The sequence below is a fragment of the Micrasema longulum genome, unplaced genomic scaffold (assembly GCF_059751315.1).
Source record: "Micrasema longulum isolate JH-2025_06_02 unplaced genomic scaffold, ASM5975131v1 h1tg000377l, whole genome shotgun sequence".
In the NCBI taxonomy this organism is placed as follows: Eukaryota; Metazoa; Arthropoda; class Insecta; order Trichoptera; family Brachycentridae; genus Micrasema; species Micrasema longulum.
The window spans coordinates 291,070-315,303 of NW_028277578.1; the positions used below are offsets into that span (position 1 = coordinate 291,070).

The 24,234-nt window shown below is 29.7% G+C and overlaps 1 protein-coding gene across 1 annotated transcript in view; it reads right to left on the bottom strand.

Annotated features, from left to right (window-relative positions):
• LOC148282092 (frequenin-2) overlaps positions 1-24,234 on the bottom strand; it is a 374,474-nt gene that overhangs the window by 148,926 nt on the left and 201,314 nt on the right. Inside the window, exon 2 of the mRNA XM_088225644.1 lies at positions 21,812-21,954. Within this exon, the coding sequence (XP_088081770.1) occupies positions 21,812-21,875 (64 nt within the window). The 5' untranslated portion in view covers positions 21,876-21,954. The remainder of the gene's footprint in view (positions 1-21,811; positions 21,955-24,234) is intronic.

Here is a 24,234-nt window from a genome sequence, read left to right on the forward strand (position 1 = left end):
TCGAATCCAGAACCATCCGTGTGTGACTCAAGTGTCTTAACCACTACATCACGGAGCCCGCCATATATAGGTATATTACTTCACGGTATGCTAATGACATTTAAATGACGGAGAGACGTATTTGCATAACCGCATAACAAATAAGCTACCTACATTTTTGCATCAAATACGTGGCTTCGAAATAAAATTATACTTTAATAATGTAAATGAACATTTACGTTTATGCTGCTACATAAATTTGAAGCTAAAAGTCCAGTTAATACTTCGTGCATATTTAACAGTACAGAGGTAGGCCTGTTATACGTAGACTATTTAGATTATTACTTTTGCATCAGGCAAGGAATGAATATTCCTGAATTGCAAAGAATACTCGAGCTTGAGAATAATGACATGGACGTATTTTTCTCTCACCAGGTATCGAGTCCGGAACAAACGCCGTGTCGATGAGGCGAGCATATTAGTTATTACCATAGAATTAAGAAAAGACCAGAATACATCAATTTACATACGTTCACCTACTTACAAGTGACAGTAAAGAAAGTGACAGTTATCGAAAAAAATTCATTTACTCTAAATATAACCTTATAACCATCTCAAACGCCAGCCTTAACCTGTTTAAGTGCTCGTCCTCATCAGAAACTGTTATCTCAAGCTCAGGTGCCTTAATTTCCTTACATTTCTAATATTAATGTTCGTGGACAATTTATTGTTACATGAAGTGTTGGTAGAAATTAATATTTGTACTGAGAACTGACTGACAACTTCACCGCTGACAGCTAATAGTTAATATACTATATATTCATTGATCTATGACCACAAATATCATAAACGTCAGATTTATACCATAAACTAAGAATTGAGCTAAAAGTTGGTTATTTGTTTATTTATTGCATTTATTGCATGCATTATTTAGACATATATTATTTATTTATAAACGCATAAGTGAAGAGTAATAAAATGAATATCATGAATATTAACTGCAATGTATGCTCAAAAACCATAAGCCCAACTAAAACACTTAAATGTTCAAGATGTTACTTAAGTGTTCACTACACATGTGTAGGTACCTCATCAACTATATTTAAAAGAATGTCACAAATATCACGCTCTAACTGGAAATGTGAATCATGTAAAGTGCAAGACCCGCGTTCTAGATCATCTAGTCCGCAAGTGATCAATAAGGAATTAAACCAACCCTTTACAACGCAAAATCAAATAGACAATAGAAATTTTCACTCTGATATTCTACATCTTATTGAAACTAAATTCGATGAACTAAAAAACGAACTTAAATCAGAAATGTCATTGATTAAGTGTTCCATGAACCAAATGAGTGATGAAATGATAGAATTAACAAAGAAAATCTCCCAGTTTGAAATAAAAATCATTAAAGTGGATACACTTGAGGAAGAAATCACATACCTAAGAAATAAAATTACTAAGATTGAAGTGGAAGCCAACAATAGAGACCAATTTTCTCGACAAAATAACATAATAATTAGTGGTATACCCGAAAATGTTAAAGAAAACCTTATCAACCTAACTACAAAAATAAGCGAAGTCATCGGTTGCAGTCTACTAAAATCAGACATAGACTTTGTCACTAGAATCAGCCCTAAAAAACTCGATTCAGATGGAGAAACTAGAAGAAATAAACCAAGAAATATTCTATTAAAACTAACAAAAAGATATTTAAAGGAAGATCTTCTATCAGGTGTTAAAGCCAAGAAAGGAATAACTACCTCGGATCTTAACATCTCTGGTGAACAACGTAAAATTTACTTTTCTGACCATCTGACCCCTATTAACCAACAATTATTGAAGGAAGCGAAAACGTTTTCAAGAGAAAAAAACATAAAATTTTGTTGGGTAAAAAATTCCAAAATATTTATTCGACTAAACGATACTTCTCCATTACATTTAATTACGAAATCTTCAGATATGGAGAAAATAAAACTATAAAAAGGAAATTCCCCTCTTTTTTCCAAAAATATAATGTTATACATGGATCCTCATTCTTGATTAATTTCATTATCATATTATGTATATTATTATTGTCAAACGATAATGATAGTGTTCATCACACATATATTTTCACTTTATTAATTATTTTTTATATCCAATACTCATATTTCATGCACCTATGTGGAACATTTCGAATTATTCCTCATAACGAAGTGATTACAACCTTATTATTTTTATTGATTCTCATATTTTGTATAATATTACTATTCCTAACTGAAAAGGTCATCTTGATTTCTTTTCAATTTTTTGTTCTACACTATTATTTTGTACCTCAAAGGGCACGACTCTAAAATTATATTACCAAAATGTTCGTGGACTACGAACTAAAACTAATATTCTTTTCAACTCAATTTTAAATAATGAATATGATGTGATAGTACTGACAGAAACATGGCTATGCAGTAGCATCAGCAACCGAGAAATATTTGATGATAGGTATACCGTTTTTAGGAGAGATAGAAATTATGCAGAAACAGGTCAAAAATTTGGTGGCGGCGTGATTATAGCTGTCCGAAAGATTCTTTTACCAGACAGTCATTTAAATTGGTCAACTATAAATGAAGATTTATGGGTTTCAATTCCAACTTATTCCAAACATAATATATTCATATGTTCTACATACTTACCCCACTGTCGTTATCATCTTGAAGATATAAAACGCCACTTTGAGAACGTTTCTAGTATTATGTATAAATATCCTGATGATTTATTCATTCTACTAGGAGACTATAATGTACCTAATATAAATTGGAAATCTAATTCTGAGGTTAATTACCTTTTTCCGTGTGAATTTAACGATTCACTTAGCACTAATTTAATTGATAAAATAAACTTTTTGAATCTCAAGCAATTTAATTCCCAAAATAATAGTAATAATCGCATACTTGATCTCATTTTAAGTAACAGTGACCTGTGCAATGTAATAACCTGCGACGATCCTCTCGTTACAGAAGATGTTCATCATAAATCACTTTGTATTGATATCACTGCTAGAATAGAATCAAATGACGCAAAAAGTGGTTCTAGACTTAAATTTTCATATCATTCGGCAAATTATATAGCAATAAATGAACTACTCTCGGAAGTAAATTGGAACGATAAATTTGAGGGACTAGATATAGAAAAAGCGACATTAGTATTTTACTCCATACTTAATGATGCAGTGACTTTATTTGTACCAACTAAGACGGTGAAATCTTGTGAAAAATTTCCAAATTGGTATTCCGCATCACTAATAAAAATAATAAATGAAAAACTTAAATACCATAAAAAATGGAAAACTTATAAAAACCTTGCAGACTATAAAACATTTTCTCTTCTCCGTTCACGCCAGAAACAAGAAGCCAAAAATTGTTATGACCAATACATTGATCAAACTGAATTAGCTATTCAGAAAAATTCTAAACAATTTTGGTCATTTGTTAAATCGAAAAAATCTCTAAGTTATTATCCAACTGAAATGTTTCTTCATGATACAAAGAGTGATAACGTGCAAAGCAGTTGCGAGTTATTTTCTACCTTCTTTCAGTCTGTTTTTATTAATAACGACATTGATTTACCTATTGTGGACTCTAGCAATGTCATTGACATTCAAACTGTAACATTTAATTCTAAATTAGTTCTTAAATATTTAAATGATCTAGATCCTTCAAAAGGAGCAGGACCTGACGGATTTCCTACGTTTTTCATGAAAAGATGTGCAACGCAATTGGCATGTCCGTTGTCATATCTTTATAACCTATCATTAAAAGAAGGTAAATTTCCAATGTGCTGGAAGAAATCTCACGTTACTCCTGTCCATAAAACTGGTGATCTACACAATATTGAAAATTATAGACCCATATCCAAAATTTCAATTTTTAGCAAATTAATGGAAAAAATCATCACTGAACAAATTTCTCCAGCGGTGAAGCACTTCATTGATCCAAACCAACACGGTTTCTTTAAAATGCGAAATGTTTCTACTAATCTTGCTGAATTTACAGATAGGGTTCTAAACGTAATGGGCAGCCGACAACAGGTCGACGCACAGTATACAGATTTTAGCAAGGCTTTTGATAAAATCAGTCACAAAATCCTTCTTCACAAATTAAAATGTTATGGCTTTCACGGTAATCTACTACGTTGGATTGAATCTTATTTAAAGTATCGCCTCCAATCAGTTGCACTATTAAACTATCAGTCTTCATTTAAACAATGCTATTCCGGTGTACCCCAGGGATCCCACTTGGGTCCATTATTGTTTATTCTTTATATTAATGATATGGGTAACGTCTTTAAATTTTCCGAATACAAAATATTTGCCGATGACACAAAAATATACAAGAAAGTTACTTCCCTACAAGATTGTCTTGATATGCAAGAAGATCTTGAAAACTTCTCTACTTACTGTGCAAATAATCAGCTCATATTAAATCCGCTTAAATGCAAAACAATTACCTTTACGAGAATAAAAAATCCGATAGATTATTCGTATTCTCTATCGGGTACAGTCTTGCACCGTGTCCAAGAAATACGAGATCTAGGTGTAGTTCTGGACTCAAAAATGACATTTCAATCACATATTGATAAAATTATTGAAAAAGCATATAAAATGTTAGGTTTTATTATACGAGTATCTAAGCCTTTTAAAAATGATCTAACAATAAAAAATCTTTATTATAGTTATGTAAGAACCCATCTTGAATTTGCGTCTATCGTTTGGAATCCACAATACATTACTTATATTGACAGGCTGGAGAAAGTACAAAACAAATTTTTAAAACATTTGAATTTCCGATGCTCTCTTATATTTCCAAATCATGACTTATCTGGACGTTTTCACAAACTGATTAACCTCGAAAAAAGGAGAACATTAATGGACCTCACATTCCTCTATAAAATTATTAACAGTCTAGCTGATTCATCCCAGCTCCTAAATAAAATTCAAATTAACTGTCCATCACGTGCCCTACGAAATCACCCAACCTTTAGAATACCTAGTGTCAATACGAACTATTGCCAGAATTCGTTTTTACACAGATCGTGTTCCACTTTTAACAGCTTTTTTAACCATATAGATATATATCATACAGGATTACAATTATTTAAAAATAGTGTATTGAAAACTTTTGAATAAAACTCCGGTTGGTCCCTTTTTCTCTTATATCACTCAAATTACATACATTCATATTATTATTATAAATTAAATTTCTCTTTTGAAATTTTGTATTACTTCTAAAATCGCTTTAATGAAATTTTATCGACTTTTCTTGGTTTAAAATCTTCTCCTTAGATTGCTTTTTCAAATTTTAAATGATTACTTGCCATACTTGTTATTCCTTCTTTATTTTTTCTTTTTTCTCTGCTGCCATTGGCATGTTTTTATACTTGTTATACTTTTAAACTACTTTTAATTACTTATATTATATATGTTAATAAAATCAATATATTGCTGCTCTTACTATAATGTGTCATTAATTTTGAAGATGTTTTTTAAATTGACCTAAATTTAAATTTACTGTCTTATATTTCACTTAAAGATTCTTCTCATCGTTTCTTTGAATCTCTTAAAATAAATATGTGTTTATGTTTTTCCTTTTTTTAAAAAAAAAAAAAATGTTATTACTATTTTATTTTATTTTTACATCTGAGTATTTTTTTCATTCTTTATTTCCATTCTTAATTCTTAATTACTCTTACAAGTTTTCTTCATTTTTAATATTATTTCCATTTGTAAATAGTCACTACAAACTACAAACCTTAAAATATATTTTTTTTTCACTTAAATTTAAATATTTAAACAACTTTCATTTATGTTTTCTTTTTCCTTCTCTTTTTTATACTTTCATAATTAACATTAGATTTAATTGCTTTTTAATATGGAAACTTCACTGGTCCATTAGAATTAAGTCCAATTGTGTAAAATATTAAACTTTGTAACTGTACTGTATGTTTCCTGAATAAAAGAAAATAAAAAATAAAAAATAAAAAAACATCGGACTGTGTCCAATAATTTCCCACTTAGACACACCTTTGCCGCGTGTATACTTGAAGTTTGCGCATAATATTGCCAGATCGCGAAGAATATAACCATAACACAATTGTAAAGTAAAAAAAAACAATTGGTTAATTTTTCTAAAATTTTATTGTGCACTCGGAAACATTGATTGACACAACAGAGTAGAAAAGTAAAGGGTCATTTAATTAATGAACTTTGAACTTAAAATAAAAAACAAATTTCATTTTACATAAAACGGATATTTTTATATCATGTTAAATTATATTTTATGCCTTAAAGATAATGTCGGTCAAATGTCCACCACGGCGTTGTTTAATCCGAGGTTCGATTTTCATTATTTCTCTTATTATATGGGATAATGTTGAGGCATTACCCGCTGAAGTCGTTAACTATAATAATTCAACCGTTGTCGAAAGAGAAATAATTGAAATGTCCCAGTTCCTAAATCTGCTTCAATTAAATTCGGTAAAAAACAAAAACAACCGTATACTGGACCTAATATTTTGTAGTGATGCATCGGTTTCTGTAAGTGAGTCTCTTGATGTTGTTTTCGCTCCGGATGCTCATCATCCAGTTTTGGATATAATTATTCCTGATTTAAATCTACGTAATGTTACTTCAACAACGTCTTATCGTGATTTTAACAAAGCGAACTATGAAATCATTTGCGAATCTCTCTCTAGTGTTGATTGGTTTTTTTTGCAGGACAGTAATTTGGACAGTATTGTTGATACATTTTATAATATAATAAATAATATTATTGATTTACATGTTCCAATATCTAAAAGTAGAACTTCTAATTTTCCTATATGGTTTAGTAGAGAATTAATAGATCTAATTTTTAAGAAAAAAATTACACACAAAATTTACAAAAAGTCGAGAAATTCGTCTGATTACATAAATTTTCAGTGGTTGAGAAGAGAGTGTAATAAGCTCTCTCGTTTTTGCCATGAAAGTTATATAAGAAGCGTTGAAAATTCCGTAAATAACAATGTAAAAAAAATATTCAATTATTCCAAAAGCCTTAAAAATGATAATACCGTCTTACCAAATGTTATGCATTATAACTTAAAATCTGGAAACAATTTAAACGACATAGTCAATCTTTTCGGCGATTTTTTTAAAAGTGTTTATGACAATAATTCAGAGAATACTTGTTTACCCGAATTAAATAGTAATTCTAACCTAGATTTATCTATTCTTAATATTCAATTAAAAGACATTAAAAACAGCATCATACAACTTGAATCTAAATGCAGTTGTGGCCCTGATAAAATTCCATCTATGTTTTTGAAAAAATGTGTTGATTATCTTGTGTATCCTTTGTATATAATCTTCAATAAATCCTTGTCTGAGGGACACTTTCCTATTGTATGGAAATCCAGTTTCCTTACTCCAATTTTTAAGAGTGGTGATAGGAGTGACATAACTAATTATCGCCCAATATGTATATTATCTGCCATCCCCAAACTCTTTGAAAAAATTATTTTATATAAATTACTTGCATCAACTAACTTAAAGCATATAATAACCACTTCTCAGCATGGATTTATGTCTGCTAGATCTACGCTAACTAATTTAATATTATACGAAAATGTCATAACTAATTCATTTACATTAAGAAAACAAGTAGACTCTATTTACACTGATTTTAGTAAGGCCTTTGACAAAGTGTGTTTAAAAATTCTTATCGCCAAACTATCTAAACTAGGAATAAGTGGTCCTATGATTAAATGGTTTCAAAGCTACTTGACTGATAGAACATTAACGGTAAAAATTTGTGACACTTTGTCCCAAACTTTCTGTGCTACTAGTGGAGTTCCACAGGGCTCCCATTTGGGCCCAATACTTTTCATCATCTTTGTTAATGATGTAATGGATGTATTTGATGATGTGGAGATATTGCTGTTTGCCGATGACATGAAGATTTTTAAAATAATCAATACTGTAAATGATTGTAATATTCTGCAGCGTAATTTAGATAAAATGTTTCAGTGGTGCTCTGCTAATAAACTGCAATTGAATATTAAAAAATGCCAGGTAATGAGATTTTTTAGAATAAAAAATCCCATATTATTCGATTATCTGATGGGAAATACTCAATTAATCTCAACTTCTGAGGTGCGCGACTTAGGCGTCATTTTCGACCAAAAATTATCCTTCATTAGTCACATTAACAACATAACTAGTAAATCTCTGAAAATGTTGGGATTCGTGTTACGTGTGACTAATGAATTCAAAAACATAGGCACTTTGAAGTTGATGTATACTTCTTTAGTGAGAAGTCAGTTAGAGTACAACTCGACAATTTGGACTCCTTACTACAATTGTCATCAAAATTCTCTGGAAAGGGTCCAAAAAAAATTCTTAAGATACATAAATTTTAAACTTGGAATTAGTCATGAATTTTTAAATTACGATTTTTTATTAAAAACATTAAATTTGCTTAAACTTAACGATAGAAGAAAAATTATAGACCTGTTAAATTTGTATAAAATTGTGCATTCTATATGGGATTGCCCAGAACTTTTGTCACTCGTCAACTTCAGGGTGCCTGGAAGGATAACTAGGCGGGTGCCACCGTTTTGCAGTAGTAACTCACGCACAGTGTATGATTGTAATGCCGTATTGAGCCGACTTCATGAACTCGGCAATAGTTGTTCCCACATATCGGATATTTTTAATGTGGGGTATTGTTCTTATAGAACAAACCTTATAAACTTTTTCAAAGATGAGTAGTAATCATATTTAATGTAGTTACTTCATATATGATTTTCTGTTTTTATATATATTTTTATTATAAACCTTATTATGTTTAAAATTTGATTTACTTTTTATATTAATTTTTAAAGTTCTCGTATACTTTTTATTTCAAACTTTTGTTTTATTTAAACTTTTTTTTTCTTAAATATTATGTTATATAATTTTTAGGCTTGATTATTGTTCCTAAGTTTTGAGTGCAAATATGTAGTTTAAAAAATATCAAACCTTATATGTTTATATTATAAATTTGTAAAAGGCAATTATGCCGTGTATGTTAATAAAAAAAAAAAAAAAAAAAAAAAAAAAATATGGTAAAAAATTTTACTACCCTGGCAACACTAACGAAATTTCCATTTGGTTTCTTCGACAATCTGACAAATGGAAAAATAATTTAATTTTTAAGTAATGCATTTGTGACAAACACATTCGTTTGATAATTACACATGAAATGTGATTGCATCCTGTTTCTTCAAGATCCTAGCAGTATTTCTACATTTTAAAAGGATACATCACGGCATAGTTAAATTCGAATCAGGAGTTGCCTACTGAGCGACGTCTACAAAGAAACTAATGTGTCAAAACGTAAACCTACTCATTTAAGAGTAGTTGAGTGGCCTTCTGTTTGATGTGCGTATGCGGTTTCTGGACTATTCTTAATTCCATGGTTATTACACTACGGAGACAGCCAATATTTTTCCGGTTTGTTATATCAATTATACAATAGAATCGCTTAAATAAGCTGAAATTATATTGGTATCCTAGAATGCAAGGAGAAACCATATACAAATGAACATTTCTGTATGCAAGAGGTAAACTACATAATCTCCAAACTGCCAACTTTTCAGAAGAGAAAAAGTAGTGATTTTTCATACTTCAAACATGATACAAATTACAAATATACACGTCGGCATCGGTTGGATTTTTAATAAGACTATTTAAAAACTGATTTGTTATAATATTAGTTTTCTTGTATCGGTAACATCAAATACGCACTTATGTTCGGACTGCATTAAAATGTCATATATGGGAGTGCAAATTGCGTTCTGGTCTCGCTCTCGACAAACTTTTCATTAGACTAAAGTTTCTTGATTTTAATATTTGCTCCGGCGAATTAAGCAGTCATTTTATTATATTTATACCAAAGTATTTATCAAATTATCCAGTAAAAGTTTTTAAGTTACAAGTCATACAATAAAATTCAAGATTTCCAGACGGAAAGACAGGAGTTTTATTTTAGCAAATTACACGTACAGTCCACAAACTGACAAAAGTTTGAAAAATCTTTGGGAGTACTGCATGTTTTCTTACTGCACTTAACCTAAATTTGTTGTGGAGTAACTAAACTTCGTTACTAAAGAAATTAGGAGTTATTGCTATTTACCGTGTAATAGAGGGCAAAAAATTTAATTTCGGCATAATAACTCAATTTCATCATATTTGAAGTTACCGTAGTTTACCCCACTCGTACAGATTTTATAACAAAGATGAAGAACATTTTAGACAAGGGAATATGGAAATTTTGGCTTCGCAGTGCTTATGACCTGTCATCGGCTGGTGTAAATGATCACTTTGTCCATCCACCAGGAACTATCTATAAGCGAAAGACTCTCCGCGACCCACAGATAAAGATTTTATCCGATTTCAGATGTATTATTAAAAAAATGAGGGAAGTCTCGAAAAGCTGGTAGTAACAGAGACAATTGAGAGCAAAAAAGCAAGAGGAATGAAATGTGTCCTTATTGAACTCAACTTGCCTTGGAACTTGGAGGCGTACCATGCACTTCTAAAGACTATTCTCTCAGCATTGAGCAAGACAATAAAGAATTAGGGGATTTATTAAAGATTTAACTTTACAAATATCTAGAGATGGAAAGATTGAAAAAGTATGGCTTCTTAAAAGTATAATTAACTCTTGTGTGGCTTTGATGTCACACTAGTCTACATTCGATACAAGACTTGATATTTATTTGATTAATTTATGCTTTATAAAGTTAGTTCATACATCCTAAGAACTAATTAAAATTTTTATTAAATTTACTTTTTTTTTTTAATTTCTCACGAACATATTTTTTCAAATTAATTTTAAATAATTCAATTCCTTCTATTTCGTTTATCTCTTCAGGTAACTCATTGTAGAGCTTCAATCCCTTGTACAATAAGTTTTGAGATTCTATTTTTACCTTGTTGGTAATCTTATCAATTTTTATCTCTTGTTTCCTATGTATGACATTGTTGGTTAAATTTAATTGTTTCTTTTATTTTATTCACCCCCTTAATTGTTTTATTATAAAATTGCTAAGTTATGATTTATTTGCTTTACTGTGAGCAAGCTAATTTTTTTGTGATTTTTTTCTATATTAGAATACATATTACTTTTGAGTATAATCCTCATGGCCTTATTTTGAAGAATTTATATATTTTTAATTTTTCATTACATAGAAAAATAATAGAATAACAGAAATTTATGTGTGTACATATGATTGTTTTATTTATTTTTTAAAAAAAACCGTCAACAATGATATAGTGACATTAAAAAAAAAATACAGTTTATAGACAAACCAGCAAAGTTTCTAAGTAAGAATCATTCATATTATTAAATTGTGTTACAACAAAAGGGTGTGTTTATGTGTATTTGTATGAGGGTAAGTGTAGATGTGTGTTTACGTGTATTAGTTTAGGAGTAAGTGTTCAGGTGTGTGTAAGTGATCATTAAATAGTAAGTGGGATCTAATCGCAGCCAGAAATAAGGAGTCTTAATTTATTTTATAAATAAATTAAGGGGCATGTAAAATATATCAATAGATGAAAAAAAGGCATTAAAGTTGTATTTTATGTAATCTTCAAATGAACATTTTTTCGCCAGATTTGAAAAGTAAAATTTGCTAGGTGACGAATGGATGTCCGCTTATACATCTATATAAGAGAGAGCACGAAGATAGAACTCATAACAAGGAAGACAGAGACGCTCTATTGTGGCCGGTGTTGTGTGAAACAGATTCATTCAGTTATTGACAGTGATCGGAGATGTACGCGTCTGAGATGAGCGGTGTATTTATGATTTTTAATTTATTTTGCTATAACTGGGCTAAACATTATGTTTATTTCTCTTAATAATGGAAAATAGTTATTAAACAGTATGTCTCAACATTTTTTTTTTCAAATGTCTGAACTTTAAAATATTTCGTATTTTGCTTGTGGTAACACGATGTTACATCACCGCGCGCAAATGAATTATTTACCATTCTATATTATGAATTAAATGTGATTGTTTAAGAAGGTGTATAATAATCACTTAAACGAGCAAGAAAACAGTGCATGAACCATGTAAATGCTCGGACTTCCATATTCCTTTCCTAAAAAAGCTCTTTGTTTCTGTTGAAACAAACTTTAAGTTTTAAAAAAACTTAAAAGAGTTTTGTGAATAAAAGTATATATTAAACGAATTCAATAATAGTTAATCGCTATTCACTAATAAAAATATAGTTTCACCATTATATTTCAACTTTTTTAATTTCGCCTAAACAATGTAAAGGTATCATATAAAAGTCTACTCTTGCCTACAGCAGTAAGGAAACAAATGGTTATACCATCATATAAATATTGTAATCTCGCGTATGCTCTTAGAAAAACGGAAAATTTTATTTTTAAAGTATCGTCGTATACCCTCGCAAGAGCGCGCTCGGAATTTACTTGTTTCATCCATATAACTGCACAAGATTATGAAATTTTGTATTCGATGTGAAAGAATTTGAATTAAATTTTCACAAAAAACTATAAGCGAGATGAAATTTTAGAGGCAAAAAAACCAACTAATAAGTAATAAGATTATTAATTGATTTGGCGTTTATTTTGTAAAACTCCAAATTTATATTTTTAATATATAGGGGGGGGGGGGGGTCTACCACAAACTCTGAATTCGGGCAAAGAAATTTCAGATTTCTGGGCCCCAAAATATTCAATATGTTACCAGAATATTGCAAAACCCGGATTCAATTAAATAAATTCGTAAAAAATTGGTTTCTGTGTTTAGGTAGTGAAAAATTCGAAAATTTCATCAAAAACATTCTTAAATAATAAATGGCAAAAATTGATATTGTATACCTTTTTAATAAATTAACTGGTAGGTAGTAATGTAACTTTTATTAATTGAATCGGCATTCACTTCGTGACACTTTATTATAAATTATTATGTAAATAAAACTTTGTTTTTAGAGTTACACAAATTTTATTCTTTTACAAGAACACTACTACAGTTTCGAGAGAGCACTACTCCCATCGATGGGTGATATAAAATTGTATTTAAAATGTCTGTGATATAAAATATCAACCGTTGATGGAAGCAGTGCTCTTCCGAAACTGTAGTAGTGTTCTCGTAAAATAAAAAACTTTTGTAAAACTAATAACAAAGTTTTATTTTCATAATACTTTAGTAATGTAAATATTTATTTTGCATAAAAATGTCTGCCTTAAAACAGGTTGCACCCAGTTAGGCAGATTTAACATGATCCAGAGAAATCTATTACCTAAGTGTGTATGTTGTGGATAAAAAAAATTGTTATTTTTGTTAGTAAACCATGATTTTTAATGTTATTATTATTAATATAAAATTCATACACTAATTTGAATCGACTAAACACTTGATTTTATTTTTATTATACAAACAATTTTTTGTGACATTCGTTTGAAAATTCCCTAGCGAGGCTAAACAATTTTTGTTTTGTATTGTAAAAATAAAATAAAGGGTTCAGTAGACTTAAATTGGTATTTGATTTTTACATTAAAAAAATTGTAAGATTAATTATTATGAATTATTTAATAACAACATGATATACTTTTGAATAACAAATGATAAAATTAAAAATAATTAAAACATAAAATGTAAACCATATTACGAAATAACTATAATAATATACTTTTTATACAAATATTTCATATGAACCATGTAGGGAATTAAATCCTTTTCCTCTTGCATGGTAGGCAAATGCGCTGAATATTAAACCGCGAGGCGGACATTTTATACCAGTTTATTTTATTATTATTTTATTTCTTTTTTATTATTTTACCAGTAAATTTACTTCAATTACATTACTACCAAATTATTTTACTGTTAATTGATGTCTTACTTGTCAATTATTCAACTTATTAAAACATGTGTACCTATTAAAACATATATATATTACTTTTAAACTCACCCGTTATTCCCGACTTAACGTGGATTTCGTTTATGGCATGTCGGTACATAAATATGAAAGCAGAATCGTGAATTCATTGTAAATTATTATCGTCTAGTATACAGAATTATTTTAAAAATTATCCAATCGTCAGACTACACCGGTTTAAAAACGTGTATGGAGAAATTGGTATGTTTCATTTTCCATTGTCACTTTTGAGATTTAAATTTTTTAGGGTGATAAAATCAAAACAACTTGCATTATTCAAATGCTCTAAAAATCTCTTTGACTTTTTGTATTTTACTTACCTACACTAAAAAAAATACCTATTATATAGGTACATCAATTTTTTGCCCGAAACTGTAATAATTTTTCAAAATGATTTAATTGCAAATCTTTTAACTTTTATGTGATATATTATTTTTATTTATCTGTATTCATTGGATATTAAATAATTATCTTAATTTCTGTTTATTGGATACAAATATAATTTTGTACCTGTCATATAAAAGACCCATGAGCATATGTTATAAATAAATCAAAAATAGTTAGAAAACTGTGGTGAGAGTAAATAAGTAAAGGTTAAGGATGGCCAAAAACGCAGGATCAAATAAATCAAAAATCTTTACTGTCGTGTCAAAAGTTAAATCAGCGTATTGGATTATATGATAAGATATACATGAGTTGCGTTGTATCCTCTTAACCTACACCTACTGCAAAATAACGCAATGGCATTAGAAGAACAACTACAAACGTTGAACAAAATTATACACAATGAAAAATTCTAGATAAAAATGTAATATTAAACGATGCGATAATAAAATAATTTAGTTAATTTTGCGTAAAAAATGGTTGTTCCAGTTTTTTTTTCTACTTGAACTTTTTCAAATTAATCGATGAGAGTTTTAAGAAAAGTTTTGGAATTCCAATTTATTTTCCGATACTCTAAGACCGCAACTCTTCTAAAACTTGTATTACGAGAAGACGAATACTAAAATATTAACTGATTAAATAACTTCCAGGGTACGCACCGGAAGGGAGAATCATACGAATTTATACTACTGCATATTATGCTCGTATCTTTCTAACATTTTCAGTTTTTTTTATTACGACTGACAAAGGTTTCAGTTCTTACTTCACAAAAATGAACAGATAAGGAATTTAAGATATAAAACGGATGTTTAAACATAGGCTGAATAATTAATTCTACATAGTGCATAAAGTAGGTACTTAAACCAGCCAATGACATCTCATTAGCCCTGTAAATAACAAGATTTCCATGTTCCCTTTTTAAAAATGTTTTCTATCATTATTGTAATGTGTCAGAATTTAAAATGCCATACCATGTTTTCAAGCCAATCATATTCCAGCCAATCCTCCTTATATAATTGAACTATTTGACGGTAAGTCGTAGCGACGTGATATTTAGAATCAACATTTTAAGCTTTTTAGAATTGGAAATCACTAACATTAGCCAGAAAAGTGAATGTTAAACAGTGTGTGAGGTGATTATTCAAACCGAAAATTGAAAGGTCATAAGCCCTGTAAAAGCCAAGATTTCCACATTAAAAAAATATATAATCTAAAATTTATTTATTAACCTTTACGGATTAATACATTCATTTTACGAAAATAATAAATAATTTTTTATTTATACTGTGTTGTTGATATTAATATTTTTTACATCTTTTGAAAAGTTTGTCAGAGTCATTTGTTTAGTTTTGTCTGGTAGTTTATTTTATAATTTCAGTCGCTGATTTATTAGTTTCGATTATCTTTGTCTCGCTTAGGAATGTTGCATGTCATACTGTTCTGATATTCTTGTATTATATCCATGTTTATTCCAATTTTTTTCAAGTTTTAGTTCTTTGTCTACAATGATATCAGTGGCTAACTTATGAATACATTTTAAAGATTCTAGTTGAAAAATGATTTCTTGTCCTAATGATTTCACTATCTCGTTGTCGGTTTATTGAATGTTATCGTAATTAAATGGAATACGAATCATCATAATACTCAGTTCTGGTGTTTTTTAATTTCTGAATGGGCCAGATTAATAACAATGTTTTTGTCATGCATAAGGCTGTTCATTTTTGAGCCATTTTCAGTTTCTAAAGGACACTTAGTGCGCTTCATAGTCAGATAAATTTGTCACAAAGGCCTCAAGCGTAATACGTCTAAAGCATTTAGAATGCCTTTATTTTCCCCTATTTTTCTTGAACAATGTTTAGCACTCTGAAAAGTGCAATAGAGAATACTTTACTAACTAATAATTTTACCAAGCGGTTGGGAAAATCGATTGTGATGTTTTAACAAAAACTAAGATTTAATATCGTATATACCGAACATGCAATGCATGTTCGTTAATTAACAGTGGAATGAACACAATTCAGTTTGTAAATTTTCATAAAAACAGATAAACATTATCGTTTTCACGTCTCTTGTAAAAAATTTAAATGCGATTCAATTAAGCCAACTATATTATTTTCTTCATTCAAAGCAGCAAAAAATCTACTCAGTAAAGAAGCAATTTATATTGCCGTCAAGTTTCAGTAAATATGTCATTGCTTTCTGTAAACGATGTCATGTCTGGTATCCGTCTAGCTCCATCATTTCATACAAACCATGTCATTTTGTCAACAATATCTCCAAGCACGTATGCTTGACTATTCTCGTAGAAATAATACGTTATTTTGACAAAACTATAAAGAATCTTCGAGCAATTGGTGCGCTGAAAGCTTCCATATGACAAAGAAACGGAATTTATTATGATAGATAGCTTCTCAACACGAAAGAGGATTACTGACTATCTATGAGGTCTACAAGAGACGTTACACAAATAAAATCCCATTGTTTATCATTTAATTAATTTTAATATGATAACATTATGAAACAACACGTTAAGACTTTTCGTAAATAAAATTATCTTTCGTGAGAAATTTTATTTGAAAGTAATTTAAGAAAATGTTTATATTTTTTATTTCTTAAGTTGATATTTTTAACGTCGGCAATTACAAATTAAATTGAATAAACACTCGCAGATTTTACCGTTTTTTAAAACAACTAATTTGGTTTTAATTTCTTTTTGTCTTTTTTTAAATAAAATATTTAAAAAAAATAGTAATGTGTCCTCACTAGGGTAACCCGTGCTGAGAACACATAATGTTCTTTTGTTAAATGAGATTACTTTGTTGTTTATTGTTATCTTTGTCACACAAGTTACTCATTAATAAAACTTATGTCCTTAAAATACAAATTAAATATTGAAAAATATTTCATATATTCTTGCAAAGAATGTTTAAAAACCTCATGTTCTTTTTTAATAATATATTCAGTTCGGCTATAGAATAACCCTTTTCAAATGCCTTTTAAAACGTTTAATAAAATAACATATTTTTTTCTTCATTTGTTTGCCACTGCATTTATAAGAACGCTACTCAATCTGACAGGAGTCAGGTAATCGCTGTTTAATTAATTGAAATATATTTAAAATTATGTCCAAAATCGGCGCATTTACTCTGTTACTGTTTTTGTTTATCATTAAATACATATTATATTGTCATTTTGAATATCGTATAAAAATGAAATTGTAGTGTATGTCAACTTTTGAGAAATCTAATCATTTTTGTTTTGTAATTAAGCTAACTGCTTGTTTCTTATTCATGCACAAAACATGTAAAACCATAATAAGAATACCTTTTTTGTTTTATATTTTGGCATTCGAATATTTGCACAAGTTTTCAACGTTCCATTCCGATTCATTAGTTTTTCATGGTACATTAAAATATCTCAAGACTTTTTATTCATTTCATTATTGACTGCTTTCAGAGCATCATTTTGTTTAAATAATATTGATTTCCTTTCGTGCTGCTGCGGATGTCATATTTGATCTTCTGAACACATTTTGTGGTTTTGTCCCTTCACTCTCACAGTGAATACCAAATCCAGCAACTCTCTTGTTTCCGTGGTTCTTTTATACGTCTCGTTGGGTAAAAAATATGTAACTTTCGATTTTTTAAGCCTTTGTAATAATTTAATCCCTATCACTGAATCCATTTCACTTATTTATTTTTCTCAATTTAATTGAGTCCATATTTTGGATTACCCTTTTTTGCGCAAGATGCCAAGGCTAGTAGAAAACTTCTCCGGGTAGCTTTATTCGCTTAGTACAGAGCATATTTTCTTAATATGTGAGCACCCCCAAGGAGATCTAAGTATTTAGATGCGGTATGCGATATGTGTTGAGTAAACTTCTTCAAAAAATTATACGTGATGGAAAATTCGACCGTTTGGACCTTGATTTATCGGCCCTGCGGGCCTCAGTTGATTAATGAGAACCTTGAATACTGTGATTTTTCACCCTTTTGAGCTTTACATTTTTTTTGCTGTTAGGAGCAATTTAAATATAATAATGAACCGGGGTGTGGTCCCGTGGCTAGTGTCACGGACCCAGGGATCAGAGGTCCGAGCTTCGCACCCCGCCCCATCCTAACTTGGTTCTCATTTTCTAATAAATAAATAGTTTGGGTAAATCATAAGAACGTAAATATTTATTTTAAAAAATAAATGAAAATACATATAAAAAAAATAAAATATTAGAATGTATATTTTATCTGTCAACCTTTATGTTATAAATATTTATCTGCTGTTTGAAACAAAAAGAAAAAAAATACACGCGTGAGGATCCGACCGCTAGGCGTTCTAACGGCTGATATGTAAAACGTTAAAATATATAAGCTAAATTTTTGTTATTATTATTTTTTTACTAATTGAAAAAAAAACTGTTTTACCAGAATTTATATAAATATTTTATCTGCCATTTGAAAGACAAAAAAAAATACTCGTGCGAGGATCCGATCGCTAGGCATTTCATATTAACAATATTTTTGTCCTCTTCGTTGACTGGAAGCGTGGCGTCTTTTGTAATCCGGCTACTCGGTGGTCGAGTGAGGTGGATGGTTTGAGGTCGTGGGTCTGCGGCTGTGTTTGCCCATGTTGATCGGACGTCCAGCGGTCGAAATGTGAGGCCCGTACAGAGAACAGACGCAATCAATCATTTCTAGAGTAATAAGATATAGATATTAAAATTTAATCACATCCTTAATAGCCATACTGATGTTCATGAAAAAGTAATAAAATAAAATAATGGCAATTATTAGCACTGGTTTACACCAATTATTAGCACTGGTTTACACCAATTATTAGCACTGCTAAAAACAGGGAAAAGGAACATTAGCAAAAAAAATTGTTAATCTGTTTTAACTAGAAATTACATGAAAATTTTCACCATTATATAAGTTCGAATAATAATAGCTCATAAAAACAGTTAAAATGCGTTATCTCAAAAGAATCTTAATATTAGTACGCATGCTAATAATAGGAAATAAGTTATTTTATAAGCCTAAAAATTAGCCCTTATATGAAAAGAAAAAATACGTAAACTTTGCAATAAAGCATTTTCCCCATACTTAATTTTATTATTTAATTTTAATACTATTGACATACAAAAACAATCTTAAAACATTGTGTAGATATATTTAAAAACTGGAAATTAGTTGAGCACACCTTACGCTTCTGATGCCTAATCAAAATAGCCCACGAGCTTTAAAAATGCTTCAGCGTCACTTGCAACTATATTTTTTTTGCTACTATTGTTTGTTTTCTGATATAGAGCTGCCAACAGTAAAATATACGAATTAATGTCCGCGTTTTTTGTTTCAGGCGGTCGATGAAAAGTTCTATTGTTTTTATTTTAATTTTGGAGCGCTGATAGTTGGTGCAGTGCTTACGATTGGGAGCTTTACTCTTGAAATCAGGCTTCGTGAAAATAACCCAAACGGAGCAGCTCCTCCATTAACTGAATAAAGACAATTTGAGGATTAACTTATTTAATTTCAGAAAAAAACATTTAAAGTTTATCCAGTGCGGGAATAAAAAATTGAACATCTAAACATTCACATTTTGTAAACTGATATTACTTATCTCACACACTGAGAGAAGAATATAGTTCTGTGTGTGAAATAAAACCAGTACCCTGGACGAGTGTTTTCGACTCGATGGCTGCTTTCAGGTAAAAGCCCCAAATAAGGAAATCGAGTTGAAATAAGTCCGCCTCGTTCTGTTGTAGTTAATGTATTCGCCTGCCATTCTCGACGTCCTGAGTTTTCCTGGTAGTGTCGTTGAGAAATATTGATTTGGATGGTTGTTTGAACTGCAATCTTTTATAGTTTCTCGACTAGCACCCAAGCGTAAGACTGATCACCTTATGTTCATGTAACACATCAAACGAAACCATATTTATGGTTTACCAATCCAGTGCCCTATACAAAACTGAATGCAGAAAGAGAAATAACAAAAAAATTACTTTGAAAAAAGTTTATTTTATAGTCATTGTTATTTAAAAAAAAAAAAAAAGTTTTTTTTTTCTTCAAGTGTAAAAGAAAAATTGGCGTTCTTATGATAAACCCAAATATTCAATTTTGAGGTCCATTTTCAACGAGTTGTAAATAACTCACTATTATAAAATGGGAATCAAGTTGGGGTAGAGTGGGATTCGAAACACGGACCTTTGAGCCGCGAGTCCGAGACACTAGCCACGGGACCACAACCCGATTCAAAATTTTGTAAATAAGGAAATAGCAGTATGTTAAGCACGAAATATTTGTTAACATACAATTTTTCTACGTGAATCATATTTGATATGATTTCATTTAAGATGGGGTCATTCAACCAGGACCAATATCAAAATGATGCAGGATTTACAGTATTCCATTATAATATACAGTATTCCATAAGAAAGTCGTACCACCAGAATTATTCAATCAGAGAGATAACAAAAGACTCCTTTATAAATTACTTAAAACTCTGCTAGTAAAAGGAATTTTGTGGTTCTGCATCATTTTAGAGAGTATAATTCTAATATTTTTGAAATTTATCAAAACCATAATCACAACATTTGCTTTACATATTATGATGGTTTAGTGATCCCTCAAATTAGTAATAAATATGGCAGTAGATCATCAAATTATATTGTACCTTACATTTTTTATTTAATTTCTACTGACCTTAGATTTCATATTATATGTAACATGAATAAAATGAGAAATTGGTTTCCTTAATCAAGAGTTTTTATATTAATTGTCTATAAATAATATTTTTTAATTTGATATAAATGTATATATTTTTTTTTTATGATCTTTTTTTTAACTAAGCGGATGGATACAGTTAAACTACTGCTCCTTTTTTTAGTGTAATTGTTTATGTAAAAATATTTATTTTTAAGTAGGATTAATTTTCATGTAAGTTAATTTCACCAACAAGCCACAGTAGTTTGTTGAGGTATTTGTATTTATTAGATTTATTCCTTGTATATTAATCTTAATTTTTATCCACGTGTTCTTTTTAATTAAATAAATAATAATCATATAAAAAAAAATAAAAAACCGAAATGCGTTCATCGAATTTCTATTTTTTGCTGCTAGTTTTTCTAAATGTGTGCTCATCCTGGCACCTAACTCTAGAGTTTTGAAAGTTAGTGCTTGAGGTGAATATTAATATAAAGCATAAGATGATTTGATTTCATTACTATCGTTGAAGTACAAAAACGGAACCAGCATGCTTCTATTGAAATAATTTCACGACTATAAATAGAGTAGATATATTTTTATGGTGCTCCTGCCATCGACGTGGATTAAAACACGTGCCACGATTCATATATCAATTCATTCAATAAAGTTTTATTTATTTTTACTTTTCACGCGACAAAAAAATAGTTGAAAATAAAAACTTATTTAAAATCTAGATTTTTTTATCAGATTCAATCAGATTGTAATAAATAAAATAAAGCACTTACAATATGTGTCAGTAGTCAGGCGGTCGATCGTTTCTTGTTTTAGTTTAGAATTCTTCTTGCCCATTATTCCTTTTGACTTCTACTTGAAGCCTCAAGCCACCAGCCCTCGGAGATGTGGACGTGTTTACAGGATGCTACTTGGGCTGCAGTAGTAACCAATCGGAAGAGATTCCATGAAAAGCAATAATCATTCAATTAACATCCAAATCATAAGTTATGTTTTTTGTAAATATAAAAAAGAAAAATATTATTTTAAATGGTATTTTAAAATGTGAATTAAACTTCTTGGTAAAGAAAATTATATCAATGGTCAAAAAAGAAAACTAAACTTAATTTTTTTGTAGAACATCGTCACGAATCTTGACGTCACAATTATCAATGGCAATCACGTCGTGTTATTCTAGGGACATATTTTTTTATTAAGTTACGTATGACAATATTTCTACACAACATCAATATTGATTTTGAAAAAACAAAAAATATTTTTGAAAATCTTATCGGTATTTACCAATTACATCTTAAAAAAAAAATATTTGTACAAAAATATGTGGTTTGATTATAATGTGTGTATTGGAAAAAAAAAACTTTTTATACTGCAATTCCCTGACGGTACAAATTTTACCACGATTTTTTTGTATACGAAGAGTTAAATAAAAAACGAAAAATACAATCGTTTCTAGGCTATAAATAACATAATTTTATAGTAAAAAGTTCTAAAACTCTAAACTAAACCAAATCTTTAGGGTATATACATCTGGCTAAATCTATGTTCAGGGAACAAAAAATTACAATCCGCGCGTTTGCCGGTATACTCCCCCCCCGCCATTGCCTGTAGAATTCATCCCTACTATCCAAGCATAAGAGAAAACGCGGTCTGACTTTTAGTCATAAAAAAGTTTTCTCGCATTTTCTCCCTGGATTATGGCATTAGAAAAGGTTTTCTTTTTGTACACTACAGATATTTTCCATTTGCGTGTAGTTTTGTGTTTTTTAAAATAAATTGTTTATTATGAGAACTATGACCATCCAAAAATCCTTAACGTCTTGGGATGTGCAATATACAAATATGATAACTTTTTATAAAAAACGCAAAACCTACAGATACAGAAAATTTAATTCTGATACTTTTCCTTATAAAAACAACCAAATCGGTTCAGGGTGGAAAACAAGACAGCAAAACAAAGATTTTGTTGATTCAAGTCAGGCATAATCAGTTCGTTGTGCAGTTGTTTCGCACAGTATCGGAGAGCAAAATAGTGAAAGAAACCTCGTCACCTCGTCTTGGCCATCTTGTTTTTTCTGAAACACTTGTCACACTACGTACACATCGAATCTTACAATTAACATAAAACACAATTTATATAAAAATAAAGGCTAAAAATAATGGTATTATTCTACCTATACTCATAAAGTGCAGAGCACATCTACGCGCTCAAAATCTCAATTATGTTTCCATTGCTATTCTACAAGTACCACGAAAAATATAAAATACTAGTGTAAGATTTGCACAATTATAAACCAACCCCTAAAGAAAAAACCAAACCATGATCCCCCAAATGAAACAACTCTACATCAATGCATAATGGAAAAATAATTAATTAAATTTGGGAAGTGATGCAAAAACAAAATATAGTGAAAACACTTATGTATTTAAAAAGGTTTTTATATGTTGAGTAAAAGAAAACTTAAGATGCTTAAATAATAATAATTTTTCTGAAAATAATCATAACTTCTATAAAAACACTGGATTAAAGGTACTTCATGTTTAAAAAAAAAAAAAAAATTAGACAACCTAGAAATCTTAGAAATTAAAAAAAGCGATTTTCAAAAGAAAAAAATAATTAATGACCAAATAGACAATATTTCTTTAAGTCCTCTCCTGTCTAGCTTCGAAAATATTGATATCAAATTACCACCCTTGTTAGGAAAAAAAGACTTGATATATTGGGTCCACGTGTAGTATTTAGTTAACATGATAAAAATAACATAGGAATTAATTCATTAGTTACGTAAACCTTGACGAAGAAGATTGTTTGCTTTGAAACCGTTTGGTGGAAAAAAAAGTTGTGGTTAAAAACAAAGCTGTTTTATTTATTTTATTGAAATATTTTTTGTTTGAAAATACAAAATCACCCCTTTTCAATAAGATGGGTGAACCTGATGGAATTATATCAGATTTAATATTCTCGGCTGTATGTTTGTGAGTAACATTGGTCGGTCTCCACGAGCACTTATGTCCAGTAAGTTTCATTTTTCGTGACACGGTTTATAACGAAATTATTTTCAATTCACCACAGACCCTTTCAGCGGTCGCGAGGACCACTGGAGATTAGTTGAAACACGTTGAGAACCACTGGATTAGTCCAATGGTTTCGATGCCAAAAGAAATATAGTATAAAGTTAAATGACACACATGTCTCATA